Genomic DNA, 20,378 nt, shown 5'->3' with positions numbered 1-20,378 from the left:
AAAATAAATTCAGTCTGAAATTATTTTTAGATTTTCTTTATTTTTTTTCCTGTAACTTTCAGTGTATTAGGACATTGGTAGTAGGTGCTGCTACATAGCCAAGCCACATGTTTTGCCAAACTAGGAATGGTACACACAAACAGAAATGAGGAAATTAAGCTGTTTTTATTCTTTCAGCTATATTTGTAATGAAATTGCTGTCATAATTTTTTTTCTAGATTATTCATTATCATGGTGTAGTCAAGTCCATGTTAGGTCTTGGTCAGCTGTCTACTGTAATCACTCAGGTGAATGGAGTACATGCTAACAGGTAATATTTTATCAATGAATAGTTTTCTTTCATTATTCTGGATAGGGACTTTTTGATTTGTCAATTGCATGGATTTAGGTTCACTCAAGTAATGAAATATTTTATATGCTTTTACAATGTTGGAGAGAGCCCCAAAATTATTATTGTAGGGGCAGGGTTTGATGGGAGAGACATGCATATGTGGAGGTCAGAGGACAATGTTGTGGAATCACTTCTCTCCTTCTACTCTTATGTTGGTTCTGGAATCAAACTGAGGTGTCAGGCTAACACAGCAAATGCCTCTCCACTGAGCATTCTTACTAGCCCTTTTCTTACTTTTTAATATTTTAGTCTCCCAGTCAATAGCTTATTTTTTATCCATTGAGTTTAGAGTTATTCTTGAGTTAAGATTGTTCTTTTTGTTTTATTTTTTTTCAAGACATAATTTCTCTGTAACCCTGGCTGTCCTGGAATTCACTATGTAGACCAGCTAGTCTCAAACTCAGATATCCACCTGCCTCTACCTCCTAAGTGCTGGGGTCAAAGGTGTGTGCCATCACACCCAGCTAAATTAGATTGTTCTTTAAGGCAGGAACTTCACTGAGTTCACCTGTCACTGGTATGACTCATATAGATCCCCAACTTCAAAACTCATACAATTCTGACTGTAGTATTAACACCAGCTGTTTTCTATGCTGTAAGTAGAGGAACAGGAGGAAACTTTTGAGTGATTTTTTTGAAATACCACTAATAGATTTTATTTAAATATCCATAATTATGAAAGCAATCTTCTTAAAGAAAAATGGATTTATTGTAGTAAATTGTACATCTCCGAACAACAAGAAAAAGGTTGCTCATGGCGAAAATGAAGGAAGGTTAAACACTTCTTTCAGTCAAACATTTCTTCCAGTTGAAATATTAACTGAGGAAGTTATCTCTGCTCTTGAAGCTACTTTCCCTGAGATCCAAAAATCCCCATTTTGTCATACATCCTACGCCCCTGCTATTCTTGGTAGGCCGATTTGATCCACAAGGAATGGATTTCACTTAATCAGAGAATACAGATAGTGTTTGTAGTTAGACACTTAGAAGAATTCAATCTTCAGTTTAAGTTAAAATCTGTGATTGATAAGTGTAGGGGGAAACGGCCAGCTAAATAAACCCACCCTAATTCTGAAACCAGAGCCAAAGAAGCACACTTTGGCCCTGGAACCAGAGCCAGTGAAACAAATATGCCCTGAACCCTAAACTAGAGTCTCAAAGCTAAAAACGTCCAAAGAAAAATCAGTTCGGACCTGACACTAGTGCCAGCTCTGCCTGACCAACTGAAACACAAAACCAATCAATTCCTGAGCACAAAATCTAACACCCTGACCCTGAATGCAGAGCCAGTGACAGAAATACACCCTGGATCTAAAACCTGAGTCAGTGAAAGAAACACTTTATAGCCCTGAACTCAGAACCAAAGAAAAACACCCTGACTATGAAAACCAGAGCCAAAGAAACACACTTTGGCCCTAGAGCCAGAGCCAGTGAAGGAACTACACCTTAGCCCTGAAAATAGAGCAAAAAAAAGGGGGGGGGGCAGTGAAAAAAACATAGTGTGGCCCTGAAACTAGAGCCAGCTCTGCCCCTGACCAACTAAACTAACCAATCCCTGAGCAGAAAATTTTCTTGGGAAAACTGCTCCTAAGAAGCCCTATTAAAGTCCCCTGCCAGTTCAGTTGTGAGCTGTCCTTTCCCACCCTGGCTGAGGCAGCCACTCCCCTGGACTACTCCCTCCTGAATACAATTAGGTGAAGATCTTCTTTCCCTGGTGCAGACAAGAAGAACCTTTGCTGAGATGTTCCCTTGGGGGGTTGAGCAGAAAAAACAAAGAACCTTTGCTGAGATGTTCCATTAGAGGGTCTGAGCAGGAAAACAAAACAAAACAAAGGAAACAGAACAAAGTCCTCCATTCTATTTTGTCCTAGACAAATACGCTCACTTTAGTTTGATAGTTACCACTGTGGAACTCATGAAGCCATGGGGGAAGTTGTGCAGATGTGGGGAGATTGCTAGACACTGTAGTTGTGTTTCTGCAAATTGAGACACCTCATGAATAAGAGATTACTGGAATTTGACAGGGCACTTTGTCATGGTATAAACTGATGTGTCAAGTTCTTAAAAACATTCAGTGTACAGTTAGACTCCTCTTGTTTTCTGCCCAGGACTTAATATATCTCAGTATCATACTATATCTCAGTATCATACTGTATCACAATAAAACAAAAATGGTCAGCAAGGTCACATGTTTTCATTGGAGAGGATCTGTGTTTGCATTTAAACAGTTCTTTTTCTGTGCTTAACCTACACATAATTCCTTTTAATTTATTTACTTAAATTAATAAATTCTCATACTTCATCCTCATCATTTGGTACTTTTAGTATTAAGCTTGGGATGATACATCTCTGATACTTTAATAATATTTTTATTCTGAAATTTTAATACTTTAGCATCTGATTCCAAGCTTTTAAAATTGTCTTTAGTTAAACTTTTACGTTTTAAATGCTTATTACCTTGCTCCTAACTTTGTTCTACATTGGCTTTGGTAATATTAATATTTAGAAATTGAAGTATGGTTGGTATACTGCTATTTTTAGACTTTGGGGACTGAGCGTTTTCAGCAGGTCTCATGTAGACCCATCTCGTCTCAAGTTCACTGTGTAGCTACAGGTGACCTGAACTTTGTGCCTCATGCCTTCACTTCCCAAGTTTTGGGATTATGGCTGTGAACCTAGGATCTTGTGCTTGTAGGCAAGCACTCTATCAGTCGAGCTAAATCCTAGCCCTATTTGTAGACCTTTAAAACTAAAAATTATTAGGTTATTTGTCATATATTCTTCTTTTGCAGCAGAAAAGACCAATAAGGGTAATGGTCCTGGGCCAGCTGCTGTTACTTTGTTCATTTTTGTTGTTGTTGTTTAATATGGGTATATATGTACCTTTATGTGATATTATTAGATAAGGAATCTTTTTTTTTAAATTAATTTTTGGTTTTGGTTTTTTGAGACAGGGTATCTACGTGTAACAGTCATAGCTGTCCTATGTAGGCCAAGCTGACCTTGAACTCACAGAGGTCTAAGAGATCTACCTGCCTCTGCCTCCCAAGTGCTGGGATTAAAAGTGTATGCCATCTCTGCCCAGCTTATTTTCTTAATTATATAATTTGAGTATTGGCTACAATCAAGATTCTTTACATAGATTTATAAAGAATCTAACTTATAAGCAATATTCAAATTATGTAATATAAAAAAATTAAACGAGTAGGTGCTCTTATGCAGTCATAACACAAAATATCATCATTCATTCCTAGTGTCACCTAAGTAGAATCCTCAGAATTATATAGCCCATTAATTGGGTATGGGTAGCTATTCTAGTTTAGTTTACTTCTCAATTACTGTGGTAAGACACTGACACTGACCAAAACCAATTTGAGGAGGAGAGGGTTTTTATTTCTAGTCCATCACCATAGAAAGCCAAGGCATGAACTTAAGGCAGGTAGTGGAACATTGCTTACTAGCTTTACTCCCAGTCTCACATTCAGCTCCCTTTCTTATGCTGACCAGGCCCACCTGCCCAGGGATGGTACCACCTGTAGTGGGCTGGACCATCCCTACACCAACTATCAGTCAAGGAAATGCTCCTTAACATGGCCACAAGCCTGTCTGAAAGGAGTAATTCCTCAGTTGAGATTCTCTGTTCTCAGGTATGTCAAATTGACAACTAAAGAAACAGGGACAGTGGCACATATGTGTTACAGTTCCTCAAGAGGTTGAGACAAAAGGATGGCATAATAACCCCAGGAGTTAGGGGCCAGCTTTGCTAATGTAATAAAGCCACCTTTTAAAAGACAGAATTATTACTGATTTTTTGCAAATCAAAAATTTCTAAATAACTGAAAGTAGAATAAGAAAACACATGTTGTAAGTAGCTTTCTTAATTCATTTCATTGGGTATCCTATGTAGGACCCAACTGTCCATGACCCACACCAAAAATTCCAGATATTTTTAAGAGTTTTAAGTCTGTGTTGAATTACTATTTCTTCTATGATCTTAAGTTAAACACTCAGATAATTTGATTAAGAACCATGTCTTTATGGGGGAAATGGGGGAAACTCTCCTAATACATGCCATAATTCATTTTTTCACAAAATGTCATTTTAAAACATACCTATCAGAAATAATTAGTGGAGGGTCAGCAAAATGCTCACTGAGGTAAAGGCACCTGCTGCCAAATCTGACTCAACTGGGTTCAGTCTAAATGACTCACAAGGTAGAAGGAGAGGACAGCCACCAAGGAGTTTTTTTTTTTTTAAACCTCCATGGGTATTCTGTGACACACATATATATCCATATACATACAAAATAAATACTTTTTGGGGGGTTGTTTGTTAGTTTTTTTGGTATTTTGAGATAGAGTTGCACTATGTATCCCTGACTGGTCTCGAACCCACAGAGATACACTTGACCCTGCTTCCCTGAGATTAAAGTTGTATACCATCATGCTTGGCTCAATAAAAATTAGTGGAAATGTTTTTCAGCAACAAGTGACTTAAGATTTTCTTGGTTGTTTGGGGTAATTATTTTGTATCAAACTATGAAATAAAATATAAATACAATTGATCAGTAAGTAAAATATGTAAATCTATAAAATATAAATTCTATTTTAAATGTAAATAGATTAAAATGTAGTTAATATGCATTTCTCTTAATAGGTCTGAATGGACAGATGAATTAAACACATACAGAGTAGAAGCAGCTTGGAAACTGTCACAGTGGGATTTGGTGGAAAACTATTTGGCAGGAGGTAAAGTTACTTCCTAAAATATTAGCAGCTTTAATTGCTATAAATATTCCAATTTAGACAGTTTAGCAACATTCACAATGAATCTGACACATTTTGTGATTGCCTGTTTAGCTGTTGGAAGTAAAACGAAACCATCTGTTTAGTATTTCTGCTGTCCATCTTATAAAATGCAGCAAAGCTGGCTCTTGGACCCACTCATCACAGTGTATCTTGACTTGTATTTCAGATGGGAAATCTACAACATGGAGTGTCAGACTGGGACAGCTACTGTTATCAGCTAAAAAAAGAGACACTGCAGCTTTCTATGACACATTGAAACTAGTGAGAGCAGAACAAATTGTACCTCTTTCAGCTGCAAGCTTTGAAAGAGGTTCCTACCAACGAGGATATGAATTTATTGTGAGGTATTTGGGGGATACCACTCTTATAGTTCTCAATTATGTCACCTGCTACAACTTTTTATGCATAAATAATTCTGATAATATTTTTGGTATGTTGTTTAACAACACAAATTGGCTCTTACATTTGTTTTTAAATATTCTCAGGTGAAAAAAATGGTAAAAATAAATAAATGCTATCATTGAAGTATTCTAAGTGTGAAAACTACATACGGGTTTGTTGTTGTTAGAATTTGATATATTTTGTATGGTCGTCTAATATCTTAGGGAAACTAGATATTGGATCACTGAATTTAATTTCAGTCTAGAGCTACTAAGCTATATTTTAGTGCCTTCAACACTGAGTCACAGACACTGATTACTATAACAATGCAAGAGATAGTAGGACTATATTATGACTTCTACCACCTAGGGAAAAAATCAACTATTATGTTAAAGGTTTATTTTTACACTATTTACTACATCACACCCTCTTCTATTAGTATCAGTATTCTATAAATAGTTTGTATTCATAATGAATTCTTATTTTATTTTCATGAAGACAGTAAAGTTTGATTTTCATTCATTTGAATTTAGTTTTTATATATCCTTCATTTTAATTCACATGAATTCTGGGGTGACATCAAGGCACTAAATGTTTTAATGAGAATAAATTGGTGTTTACACTTAATTTTAAATCACATAAATGTTGCTGTTTATATAACAAGAAAATATGTTAAAAATTTGGATTTTCATAGCTGATCTAAAGTGCATACTTATTATGTGAGATTAGTAAGACTAAATGTGGTAATAATTTAACAATGCTCTGTGTTTTCAGATTACACATGTTGTGTGAGTTGGAGCATAGCATCAAACCACTTTTTCACAAATCTCCAGCTGACACTTGTAATGAAGACTCTCTAAATTGGGCAGCTCGGCTAGAAATGACCCAGAATTCCTATAGAGCCAAGGAACCTATCCTGGCCCTCCGGAGAGCTTTATTAAGCCTCAACAAAAGGTGGTTCATACTACTTTTAAAAAGTCAGTTGTCTTGAATTTAGTATCATGCTCATACTTTCTTGAGTTGTATTTTTCTTTCAATATCTACATTTCCTATTTTCAGTTCTTATGAATTCATAGTTGAAACAAACCTATGCCATAGTAATCAGTTTTACCAAGGGCTGGCTCAGTGGGTAAAAGCACTTGCTGCTCTTGCAGAAGAACAAGATTAGGTTCTAGGCATCCACTTGGTAGCTCACAACCATCTGTAACACCAGTTCTAGGGGATCCAATCCCTCTTCTTGCCTCTGTAGGCACCAGGCACACATGTAGTACATAGGCAGAACACTTATACACATAAAAGTAAATAAATTTTAAGATAAACTGAAATTTTAAAATGTTTAAACAAAATGTTAAAGACTCAATTTTATAGCCAAGCATGATGTTGCATGCCTATAATCTTAGTATTCAGGCAGCCAGTACAGGAGGGGGTCTTCTTAGATGTCAGTGAACCTTCATAAAGACTTTTTTTAAAAAAAAAATGCCTATATATATATGTGTGTGTGTGTGTGTGTGTGTGTGTGTGTGTGTGTGTGTGTGTCTGTGTGTTTATCTTTTAATTTTTTAAATGTAACTAATGTATCTTGGAAAGTAAATACCAATACAAGTCTAGAATAAAGTCTTAAGTTGGTATATAATTAAGTAGTAGAGTATGTGCCTATCAAGTATTAGACTTTGGATTTGAGTCTCAAATACAAAAAAAAAAATCAACAACAAAAAAGAATAAACTGTAGATAGACTTATAGACTTATAAGATAGAAATGAAACAGTATAAAAAACAATTCAGACTAGTATTTGCTTGTCGTTGCTTACAAAGTAAGCATTGAAATAGTATACTGAGAAGATTCTGTGTTGACAAGAGTTGCTCACAAATGTTCTTTTTCTCATATTTTTGCTACATTTTTTTCTTAGGCCAGATTACAACGAAATGGTCGGAGAATGCTGGCTGCAGAGTGCCAGAGTAGCTAGAAAGGCTGGGCACCATCAGACAGCCTACAATGCTCTCCTTAATGCAGGGGAATCGCGGCTTGCCGAACTGTATGTGGAAAGGGCAAAATGGCTGTGGTCCAAGGTACTGGCCAATGGAACCTCATCAGAAAATGTTCTGTTGGAATTACATACTTCCACCAACATCCAGCTGGGAAAACCCTGAGTCCAAATTCAGAACTTCCTTTTTTCTGTCCTTTTCTTCATTATCTACTGTAGTCTAGGTAGGAAGATTGCTTCTATTCTGTAGTCCTCAAATACCTTCCTATTTTAAACCGTATGGTAAAGTTCTCTCAGTTTTCATCTGTCCTACATATATTTCTGAGGAAAGTACCAATTCTTACCCTATTGTACTTTCTGTGAATGTGGTAGGTCCTCAGTATGTACCTCATAAATGACTGTAACACTTTCTTACTTAATGGCATTGGGAAATACTTCTGTGTGGACTTGCAAGTGTTATTATCAAGATGTACTTCTGTCATCCCCTGTCAGGAAGGACTTAGCTTCAGAACAGACACTCCCAGCAGCCCCCCAGATTCCAGCAATAAAAATAGGAACTTTTTAAGTGTGTGGACTACTTAACTAATTTTATGCCCCATATTTGAATAATAGCCCCTCATTTATAATTAATGATAGACGTAGCATGTTTTGCGATTGACATTTTGTAGCTATAGGTGATGCAATATGTGACTGTAGAAACTTGGTGGTGACTAAGAGAGGACAGAGGAGACATTTGCTAGAGCAATGGGGAAAATGGTAATTGAGCCTATGTTAGATGACCCCAGGTCATTTTATGAGCTAGTGTTAATATTTCCTAAACTCGATAATATACTTGAAATGCAATACCTACTTATGTTGCTTATTTTTCTGAATAAGCCTTACTTCCATCCCTTTTTCTAAAACAAATCTGGGCTCTGTCCACATTCAACTTTTGACTAAATCTTTGCTCTTTAACTTTAGAAATGTTTCTTGAATCATCTCTCTTTTTCATACTATTTTAATTCATTTTCAGCCTCTAACAATATCTACAACCTTTTTATGGATCTCACAGTTTCTCTGTTTATATTACTGTAGTCTGTAACCTTTGCAAAATGCACGTTTAAGCATACTGCTTCTTCAAAAGATTCAATACTTCAAAGTAGTCTCTATACATTTTCTTTAGATTGTCTGAACCCTGGGAAGTACACAAGGCCATTTCTGATTGAGTGTGTTCCTGTTCCTTCAGCTTCATTTGTCCCTGTCTCACAAATGCTTTATATAGGTTTTTCCTAAAATGAGGCTGCTGGGGTTATATCCCAGTGAACATATTGTAAGTTGAAAATGCCTTTAAGACAGAAGTTCATTTAATATGTCAAACCTAAGAGACATTGAACCTTAACAGTGTTAAAGTAGCTCCCTTCTTACCTTCAGCTTGTTTGTTCTGCTTTCGTAACCTGAGGCCAATCTATGGCTGAAAATATTACATAGAAAGTCCTAGAAATAATTCATGAATTTTAAATAACTTTCACTGCAGTATATTATTTAATTGTTTTATTATTGATGATTGTCATCTCTTACCTTATTCATAAATTCAACTTTATGGTGGGATATGTGTTTGGGAAAAATCTAGTACCTGTAGGGTTTTTGCTATTCATAATTTGAGGCATCCACTGGAGGTCTTGGAACATACCTCTTGTAGAGAAAGGGGACTGTGCATACTGTTAAGTATCAGTTGTTTACGTTTATCATTATGTAAACTGGGAACTATGGGTCACTACCAATGCTTGTTCATAGATCATAATTTAAAAGTACCCTAGTGTGGTGGTGTAGGCCTGTAATCATAGTACTCAGGAGACAGAGATGCAAGAGGATCATCACAAGTCAAGGGCAGCCTGGTCTAGATAAGGAGTTCCATGCCAGCTGTGGCCATACAATGACCCTATTTCAAATCCTCAAAATGCCAAAATTAAAAATTAGTGTTTCTGAAATGCAGAGATGACTGGTAATTAAGAATATTTGTTCTCTTGTAGAGGACCTGGGTTTTAGTCCCAGCATCCACATCAAGTGGCTCATAACCATCTGTTCCAGGGGATCTATCTGATACTCATTTCTGGCCTTTGAGTACACTTCCACATATGTGGTGCAAATACACATACTCAGGCCCACACTTGTACGGGTAGATTAAAATCTAACTCAAATTCCATTCACTAAATTTCTATTCATTTTTAAGACCAAATTCTATTTTTTTTTTCTTTTTCAGATCAAAACCAGATTTTTTTTTTCCCTGACTACTAGTCTCTTATTTCCCTGTATCTTTTGATAGATTTTGGGGACTCCTTTCTCTATCGCCTAAAATACCCATCAGTGTTTATTTGTTACACTGGGTGTAACAATAGGTGTTTTACATAGGGTGTTTTACATAGTTTGTTTCCTCAGTTGACTGTGAACTTCTTTTATTTTTTTGTTTGGTTGCTTGGTTTGTTTGGTTTTTTTTTTTTTTTTTTTTTTGAGATTAAGATTTAACTGTAGTCAAGACTGACCTTAAACTTGTGGTCCTCCTGCCTGCATCCTCTGAGTGGTGGAAATATTATAGACATACAACACTGCATCCAGTTAACTGAATTTTTTAAGCCAGAGATTTTAATTTATGAATCATTGTTATTCCAGATTTTACAAGTACAATTCCTTGTATTTTAATTTTAAAATGAATGAGTAAACAGATGAACAATTAAAGAGTTCTACATGAAATGAGTCAGTGCTTCCTTAGAACTTTAATTAGGAGGGAGAAATAAACATTAACTTACAAATTAATTTGTTGAGGCAAGATTTCTTTGTGTAGTCTTGGTGGCCTTGAACTCAGAGATTCACCTGTCTCTGCCACCCAAGTGCTGAGATTAAAGGCATGTGCCATCACTGTCTGGCTAAGAATATATTCTTAAATTAAAAACTTGTTAATTGCCTCTTTTCTTTTAGGGTGATGTTCACCAGGCACTTATTGTACTTCAAAAGGGTGTTGAATTATGTTTTCCTGAAAATAAATCCCCAACTGAGAGTAAGCACATGCTAATTCATGGACGAGCTACATTGCTAGTTGGCCGGTTTATGGAAGAAACAGCTAATTTTGAAAGCAATGCAATTATGAAGAAATATAAGGTAAATATATATATATATATGTGTGTGTGTGTGTGTGTAATGTAAACCATTTGTTTTTTTAATGGATGAATAAGTCTATATTGAAGTACATATGTAAATAGTATTCAATAAAACTGACTTAATAAATAAAGATCGTATGTATATGGAATTATCAGAAAAAAAAACAAAACAAAAACCCCAAAAAAAACGCATGCATGAAACTACCACCCCAGGTTAGAAATTGATGCAGTGAATCTACTCTTTAAACCAACTACCACAGCATGAATTAGTATAATTAGCACGCTATAATCCCCTCCTTTCACCACAATAATATTCTTATCTTCCTATACAAAGTCAGTCATATCTGAGCCAAAAATGTTTTTTAGGTAGATCTCATGATTTAAAGCTTGCTATATAGGCAAAGCTTGGAATTCTGATCTTCCTGCCTCCCTTCTTAGTCTTAGGGTTAGAGTGTGTACCACCACACCTACTTTAATATACTACCTATATATTCAGGGTACGTGATGTATATGAAAATTATGCCTCAAGAAAATGGATGTAAATTTTAAAAAGTATAATTTAGGGGGCTAGGGAGATTGTTCAGCAGTTAAAGTTCTTGCTATCCTAGTATGAAAACTGTAGTTTGGATTTCCAGAAACCTGTGTGAATGCTGGGAGCATGTAACAACTCACCCGTAATTCCACGCTATACTGACAAACTCTTGGTTTGATTGACAGATTCTGCCTCATATGAATAAGGTGGAAGAGCAATTGAGGATGGTTCCAGAAGCAAAGCTCAGGCCTACACATGTGCACTCACATGCATGCAAAAACACTTACACATATACATTCACACACCACAGATGTTTATGACAGATAGAAAAAGAACAATGTAAAATAAAAACTAAAAGCATTTAGAATAGCATCAAAAATATAAAGTTCCAGGATTGGGCATTTAGCTCAGTAGTAGAGTGCTTTAGCAATCACAGGGTCATGAGTTAGGTCCTTAGCCCCACCCCACCCCAAAAAAAAAGGAAAGGAAAAAATAACAAAAAGTGTAAGGTATAAGGTATCTAGGATTAAGTTACCTAAAAAAAAAAAAAAAAAAAATCTGTAAAACCTCTATAGGTTATCCAATATCAAATGGTTCTGCCCTGAAAACATACATATATATAACATACAAACTAAAAAGGTTGTGTATGTGCATTTAGGAATGTATATGTGTATGTGTGTTTGTTAATGAAAAGGAAGCCATTAATTTGATAGAGACCAAGAAGTATGTGAGAGGTTTGGGAGGGGGAATGATATAATTAATAATCTCACTTTAAAAAGAAAAGTCCTCTACAGTAAAAATAAATTCCAAAACATTATTGGGTGAGTTTTTCCATTTATTTATTTATTTATTTATTTATTTTTCTGTGTCTTTTACCTGAATGTATATCTGTGTATCTCTCTCTCTCTCTCTCTCTTTTTTTTTTTCCTTGTAGCTTTGGAGCCTGTCCTGGAACTCGCTCTGTAATCTGTGCAGGCCTCAAACTCACCAAGATCCACCTACTCTTGTCTCCCAAGTGCTGGCATTAAAGCCATATGGTGGCTTTGTGTGCAATTTTTTAAAAGACCTAAATAAACTGGGGGTGTAGCACAGTTTTGAATGAGAAGACTCAATAATGTAAAGGTGTCATTTCACTATAAAAAGGCCTATAAGTTTGATGCAGTCTTCATCAAAAACTAATAGATAATTGACAATTGGAATTTTAAAAATTATGTTAAAATGCAAAGGCTAATAATAACAAGAGATTTTGTCTTTCTAATACCTTAGTTTTTTAACTTTTAGTTTAAAATAATCATAAACTTAAACATTAGGTAGCCAAAAAAGCAGAGAATTCCTGTATGGAATTAGGTTTCTCTAATTTAAGTAACTTATACAACCATAGTTCTATTTTCAGAAATTTTACCTCTTTTGTCAATAATGTCTAGAATTCAATCTAGGATTCTATATGGTATTAGCTGTTATATAACCTTAATATGTTCTAGCATATTCAGAATCCTTTTACAGTGTTGCATGAGATTGAATGCAAGCAAAAATAAAATGATGAATTAAGAGATAAAGGAGATCAACAGAGAGGATGATGAATCATTACTACTTCTAGATCAGAAGGAACAAGATGAGAGAACATTTACTAGATTAAAACACTATTACTGTAGGAAGAAGTCATTGAACCACCCTGTAAATTTAGGAGCAGAAACAGAGCTACACTTCAGCAGGAAGAAAACCAGAGATTTAAACAACCTTGACTCACTCCTGCTCTCTAATCTCCTAGACATGATTAGAAGCTAGAGAGTAAACAGGCTCAGTGATAGAAATCATCAGTGTATCTTTTGCATCCTCAGACAGGGTAGAAAAATGATAGCCTAGTAACTATATCTGTTGAACCAGAGACTAACCAGCACACATACAAGTCAAGACCTATAATGGTTTTATAATCAAATGCTATATTCATTATAGCTAGATAATTATAGCTAGATAGTTAGATAAACCAGTAGAACAGAACAAATTTATAACCAAACAGGTTATAAATTATCATAGAGTACTAAAAAATAAATCTCAAGACATGGTGCTGTGTCAATTAGATGTTTTACAGGGAGGAAATTGATCCCTTCTATACATCAGAAACAAGTCAGTTGATAGTATAAGCTAGGACTTCTTTTTCGTGGTTCGATGAGTTGTTGAAATAATTTTCTTGCCTTGTACCTCTGACTCACCTGATAGTAAGTGCAGCTCACACTAGCTTCAAACACATGGCACTTTTGCCTCAGTAACCTCAGTGCAACATGGTGAGACATGTTTATAAACAAACCAGTAACCATAGGAAAAACTGTAATTTCATATGAATATAATCTGACCTAGCATGCCTACATAGATTATGTGCAAGAATATTTTGAGATGGTATTTGTTTTTTTTTATTATTGGGGGTGAGTGGATTTGTGTATGTTGTTTTGAGACTGGACTTTACTCTGTATTCCAAATTGGTCTGGAACTCACTATGTATATGCATCCCAGGTTTGTCTCAAATTTACTGAAATCCTGCTGCCTCAGCTTTCTGAGTGCTAGTATTACAGATGTTGTCTATCACAAGGCAACAGGACTTATTAACACCATACATTTGAGGTTATTGTTTTAATGGAATACTAGGTGTCAAACCAGAGTTACATACAATGATTTGAATTTGCTGGGTGCTGTGTACTTATGATATTTAATCACCTATTAGTACTTTATGCCCCAGCCTAGTATGAAATTTTCTTAGATATGTATCCTATGTTTTTTTCACAGGATGTGACCTTGTTTCTGCCAGAGTGGGAAGATGGTCATTTCTACCTTGCCAAGTACTATGACAAATTGATGCCCATGGTAACAGACAACAAAATGGAAAAGCAAGGTGATCTCATCCGGTATATAGTCCTACATTTTGGAAGGTGAGTATGAGCAATATATGTTTGAGATTAAGTATGGATGAATTTTATCACATACTATAGCATATTCAGGGCATTTTCTGTTTTACTGTGCATGGATTCATTCTTAATTGAGAGAGAATATTTTTTCTTCTTTTTTCTAATGCTTAATTTAGCTTTATTTTACATGTGTGAGTGTTTGCCTGCTTGCCTGCATCTGAGTATGTTTACCATGTGCATGTGCAGTACTCTTGGAAGGCAGAAGAAAGCACCAGATCCCCTGGAACTGGAGTTACAGATTTATTGTGAAATGCCTTGTGGGTGCTGGGAATTGAACCTGGATCCTCTGTGAGAACAATTTCTCTCTCTGAGAGAACCATTTCTCTCTCTCTCTCTCTCTCTCTCTCTCTCTCTCTCTCTCTCTCTCTCTCTCTCTCTCTGTGTGTGTGTGTGTGTGTGTGTGTGTAGGAAGGGTGTATGCAGATACATTTTTAGAAAAACAACAGTACTGGGCTGCAGATATAACTTAATAGTAGAGCACTTACATAGCATGTTTAACAAAAAAAAAATTAATCTCCCATTTGCTAGACATGGTGGCCCATAACTATAATGCCAATACTCATAAGGCTGTGACAGCCACCCCTCAAATCATTGTGTATAGTATAACAGAAGACCTTAAACTCAATATGTTTGTTACATTTAATGGTAATTGAGTATTTTCTCCTAGTCAAATCCTATAAAAAGTTAACAAATAGGGACATTATTTTGAAGACTAAGCAAGAGCTTGTGTCTTTCTTAGTTACTTTTAAAATTTTAGAGATAGAGTCTTGTTCTATAGCTCAGGCCATTCTTGAATTCATATTCCTCTGTCTCAGGGTCCTCAGTCCTAGGATTACAGGAGTGCACCACCATGCTTGTGAGGAGCCTATTTTTTAACTAGGCAGAGGATGAAATACAACTTTTTATTTTGTGAGGTACGGTATTATGTAGACCAAGTTAGCCTCAAACTCACTATATAGCTAAGTCTTGACTGAACTTCCTGATCCTCTTGCTGTGGTTGGAATATAACTTTTTTTTTAATTTAATTTATTATTTTACATGTTGTTCCCAGTTCTTTCTCCCTCCTTTCCTGCCTCCCTCCCTCCCCCTAGCCCTCTCTCCCTCCTTCCCTCACTTTCACCCTCTCTGCCCTCTCACCCTAACCACCCTCCCCTCCCCCCACCCCAATTCCATATGTAGGGGAATGCCATCCAGTTGGGGTCATGTATATCTGACTGGTCATTTGAAGTAGGGACTAGGGCTTCTCTCCTGTCTCTTTCAGATGCCAATACATACATACATACATATTCATGCTTAATATTTAAAATGTGCAAATTATTAATTTGAGTAATGACATTTCATAATTCTTGTATTCATGTGTTGTTATTTTCTACTGAAGGATTCTGACTTAATAACAATAAACTTACTAAAATTCCTTATTTTCATGTTTTATCAAGTCTCATTTAAATTTTTTTCAGTATTTAAAGCAATATTTGTCTACTCCAAATTAGAATAACAACACTTAACCAAATTTGTTTTTCCTAAGGAAACTTCAGTTTTGTGAGATCTAAACTAAATTTCATTAATTTGTTTCCATAGTTGTAATTACTAGTAATTATAAATATTATTGATTTTCTTAGTGGCTGTATTATTAAAGAAGATTTTCTGACTTATTGGCATTTTGAAGTGGAACAAGAACCAAGATAATTAATTGGCATTTTGAAATGAACAAGAAACACAATAATTATTAATTAAATTTTCTTTTCTAGAATAAATGATTATAAACTTTTTTTCTTTACTCTTAGTTATATATCAGGCCCTTAGTATATAGAATATACTCATTACATTTCTGAAATCATACTTCAATGAAGGAAAACTACTTAACATTTATTTCTTTTATTGTATTGGCTGTTTCTGGTTTTTGTTGTTGATGGTGATTTTATTTGTTTGTGGTGGGGTCATGCCTGTATAGCCTAAACTGGCCTCTCTGTCTTAGTCTCCTGAATGCTGGGATTATTAAACGTGTAACAACACATTTTGCTTCTATTGAATACTTATAAGTGCAATACTGAACATTTTGATATTTTTATACTGGTATTTAAAAGTTTTTTTTTAAAAGTTAGATTTCCTCATTTTATTTTATGTGTGTTTTGCCTGCATGTATGTGTATGTACCATGTATGTCCTTTGTGCCTATAAAGGTCAGAAGAGGGCTTCAGATCCTCCGGAAACTGGAGTTATGAATGATAATAAACCACTGTGTTGGTGTTGGACATTGATCCTGGATCTTGGGTCTGCTGCAAGAACAAAAGTGGTCTTAGCCACTGCACCACTTCTCCAGCCCCTATATTTTACATTTTTAAAGGAGTAAAATGAGCTATTATGATATATTCACTTGAATAATTGAATGTACCTTTAATAATGATGCTATTACTGCTTTAGTGTAAATGTTCTCAAATTTAATTAGGGAATGAAATCTTAAATATAATAAAACATGTAATAGAATTTGTGTGCAGAAATAAAAATGAATAATAGAAATATTAACAATTTTCCTGGCAAGAGAGATATCATAATTTTAAATAACTTGAGTATCAGGGAGATGATTTTCCTAAGATGGGTTTAGCCATTATACTCTAGATGTGCTGACCCTCATGGTTTCTCCAAATGCAGGGAAACCCTACATAATTTGTGGTAGTGGGCGTTTATGTTCGTTCTTTTCTCTGGGAATGGATGGAGATATATATGCAGCATACTAGAAATAAAGCAGACATATCTAAAAGTTAAATACATAGGGCAAGTCTGTGGTAAAAACTCTAGCTATTAGCTTCATGATTATGAATATATATCTCTTTCATCATCAGCTGTAAAGGGAAAAAAAGCCACAAAAATGCAGAAATATAATTTCCCAGAAATAGAATGATTAGGCCTGATCAAATCTTATTGTATGGGATACATGTGAAAATACAGATTGTAAGGATCATTTGAAGGAAGTATTAAAAGACTTTTACTAACCCTCAAAATATCTATAATTTTTAATGCTAACTGAATGCTTAAGCAAGAAAAGATGAATGGGGGGGTGATCTACTAGGAAGAAATATCAGTACCATTGTTTCAGGGGCAAGGGGTGTTTCTCAGTAGGTAGGGTGTTTGCTTAGCATACATGAGCCCCAAGTTTGATATGTGGAATCAGATAAATGCCCATGTCTGTAGTCTCTGACATAGGAGATAGAAGCAGAGGATTTAGGGTCTCCTCTGCCACATAACTGAGTTCAAGACCACAGAGATGGATAAATGGGTGATACCATAGTTTTTGTCAAAGGCTGTACATAACTGAAGTGGTAGTTTTAAGATTTTAAATTCTAATTCATATAACCTAAAAAAGAACTCTGTACTAATTATATTTCTTGTTTATATAATTGCAGATCCCTTCAGTATGGAAATCAGTTCATATATCAGTCAATGCCACGAATGTTGTCACTATGGCTTGATTTTGGTGCTAAGGCATACGAATGGGAAAAAGGTATAACTCTTTTTGTTTGTTTTTTGAGACAGGGTTTCTCTGTATTGCTGTGGAGCTGTCCTGGACCAGGCTGGCCTCGAACTCACAGAGATCTGCCTGCCTTTGCCTCCTGAGTGCTGAGATTAAAGGCTTATGTCAAGATCACCTGAAAAACTGCTCCATTCTTTTTTGGTTGTTTGTTTTTGAAACAGGGTTTCTCTGTGTAGTTTTTTAGACCAGCCTGGCCTTGATCTCACAAATATCTTCCTGTCTCTGCCTCCTGAATTCTGGGATTAAAGGGGTGTACCACCACTGCCCAATTGTATAATTCTTTATGTAGAAACTTTAAATCATTAGGAAGAATTGAAACTTTGGTACACAATAATATTTAGCATCACACTCTCTTACTAAAAATTAGTAATTGATTTGATAATTAAAATGTTATAATGTTAAAAAAAGAAATAAAGTAATAAAAGTCACATAAAGATGGAAAATATGCAGAGAAAAAAAAATATTATGTTGTAAGAAATCAAGTGTGGGGCCTAGAGAGATGGCTCAGCAATTAGGCACATACACAGCTCTTTCAGAAGACCAGACTTTAATCCCAGCACCCAAAGCTTCTGTCCTCCACAGTACCTGTACTCACATGCACATGTGCGTGTTGACATGTGTACACAATTGAAAAATAATAAGACTAAATCTTATGAAAATAAAGGGAAAGATAAACTTTTAAAGCAGTTGTAATTCAGGAATGAAAAGTAATACTTTTCATTTCTTGATAACCCTAACACTTTGAAAGATATTAGCTTAAGCATGTAATTTATCCTCAAATTTACAATGGATGATAAAACTAATGTTTCTTAGACCTAAATGCTTTTCCTATTTCCACAAACTGTCTTTTGACAGTGAACTAGCTGTGGGCATGCAGGCAATGTATTTTAAAAGCAGTTTTAATCATATTTTTTTCTGTGAAATAATTGATACACTGATGTTATTGTTTTGTGTTTTTTGATTTTTCTTAATTCTTGGGTTTTTCCCCCCTAGGTGGCCGTTCTGATCGTGTGCAAATGAGAAATGATTTGGCTAAAATAAATAGTGTTCTCACAGAGCACACAAATCGGTTAGCTCCGTATCAGTTTTTGACTGCTTTTTCACAGTTGATTTCTCGAATTTGTCATTCTCACGATGAAGTTTTTGTTGTCTTGATGGAAATAATAGCCAAGGTGTTTCTTGCCTATCCTCAGCAAGCAATGTGGATGATGACAGCTGTGTCAAAGGTAATGAATATGTTAGTTACCACAGTGTCTCCTAACATTTATTATGGATAGATTTTTAAAGCAAATATATAAATACAAGTTCCAGGGTTCTAACCTATATTAAGATTGTAATTTTTAAATACTTTCTAACGGAGAAAAATTCTACCTTGTTTAAATATTTTAAGATATTTATTATATGAAAATAAATCATCAGTGTTGAGCATGTGCTTTCCTCATGAAGTTTTTATAGTAAATAGTTATGATAACCAGTTTTTTTAAAGATTTACTTTATGTGTATGAGTATTTTGCTTGTGTATTTGTCTATGCACCATTTGCATGCCTGGTACCCACAGAGGTCAAAGGAAGGTGTTAGAGCCACTGGAATTGGAGTTCTAAGAAGTTGTAAGTTGCAAGGTGTGTGCTGGAAATTAAACCTAGGTCCTCTGTGAAAACAAGTGCCCTTAATCACTGAGCCATCTCTCCAGCCCTATGATAGATTTCTTTCCCTGAGTACTTTAATTCAAAATACTTAGTTCAATACTAAAACAAGGACAACATTATTAGTGGGTATGTATATATTAATTAGTATATTTAATGGGTAAATATTATAGAAAAGTAAGTATACAGATAAAAAGAAAATTAAAATCCAGACTATTCATTAGTATTTTCTTGTAACTTATGTATATTTTCTAATCTTATTTTAACAGTAATTTTAAATTGATAATTTCATATTTTCACTTAAATATTAAATAATTTAACAGTAAATTGTATTAATCTTCTTTGAAAATACATTTTAGTAATTGGATAAAATTGTAAAACAGCTTAACTATTCATTAAATCATTAAGTTGTTTGTTTGTTTTATTTTCCTTTTTTCTATTTTGCTACATCTCAAAATATCAATTGTTTCTTCAGTATAGATCCCATCAAGGAATTCACAATTACTGATTTAAAATTTCTTTATAGCTCTTGATGTTGCCAAATTGATTTCCTATATGCTTATCATTATAAAATCGAATCATGAATATTCTTTTTAAGTTGATGCTTGCCAATCAGGTTTCATATGTAATTGTATTTACTCTTTTTTAAATTGACAGTCGTCTTACCCCATGCGTGTGAACAGATGCAAGGAAATTCTCACCAAAGCTATCCATATGAAAAAGTCTTTAGAAAAGTTCGTTGGAGATGCAACTCGCCTAACTGACAAGCTACTAGAATTGTGCAACAAATCGGTACTGTCAGAGATCTTAGTACTTATCAATCAATGTTAAATAATGTTATACAAAAATTTACATGTGATTTGAGCTGATTTTTTTCATTAAATTAAAATTTTTAAGTATATCAATATACACTAGCAAAATGTATCAAATGGTATATTTAATGAATCTTTTGCTACCCCCTCCTATCCCCCATTCTTCATAGTACTAGAGATTGAATCAGAAACCTGGTCATGCTAATCAAGGGC

At 34.9% G+C, this 20,378-nt stretch overlaps 1 protein-coding gene across 3 annotated transcripts in view; it reads left to right on the top strand.

Annotated features, from left to right (window-relative positions):
- Atr (ATR serine/threonine kinase) overlaps nucleotides 1–20,378 on the top strand; it is a 90,972-nt gene that overhangs the window by 54,764 nt on the left and 15,830 nt on the right. For all 3 annotated transcript variants that reach the window (XM_051206944.1, XM_051206953.1, XM_051206961.1), the window contains exons 30-39: nucleotides 219–310; nucleotides 5,048–5,139; nucleotides 5,366–5,543; nucleotides 6,355–6,534; nucleotides 7,488–7,647; nucleotides 10,515–10,694; nucleotides 14,004–14,146; nucleotides 17,583–17,680; nucleotides 18,704–18,936; nucleotides 20,011–20,145. In XM_051206944.1, coding sequence (XP_051062901.1) covers nucleotides 219–310; nucleotides 5,048–5,139; nucleotides 5,366–5,543; nucleotides 6,355–6,534; nucleotides 7,488–7,647; nucleotides 10,515–10,694; nucleotides 14,004–14,146; nucleotides 17,583–17,680; nucleotides 18,704–18,936; nucleotides 20,011–20,145 — 1,491 coding nt within the window. The remainder of the gene's footprint in view (nucleotides 1–218; nucleotides 311–5,047; nucleotides 5,140–5,365; nucleotides 5,544–6,354; nucleotides 6,535–7,487; nucleotides 7,648–10,514; nucleotides 10,695–14,003; nucleotides 14,147–17,582; nucleotides 17,681–18,703; nucleotides 18,937–20,010; nucleotides 20,146–20,378) is intronic.

The sequence above is a fragment of the Phodopus roborovskii genome, unplaced genomic scaffold (assembly GCF_943737965.1).
Source record: "Phodopus roborovskii unplaced genomic scaffold, PHOROB, whole genome shotgun sequence".
Classification (NCBI taxonomy): Eukaryota; Metazoa; Chordata; class Mammalia; order Rodentia; family Cricetidae; genus Phodopus; species Phodopus roborovskii.
This window is presented reverse-complemented; position numbering and strand designations above follow the sequence as displayed.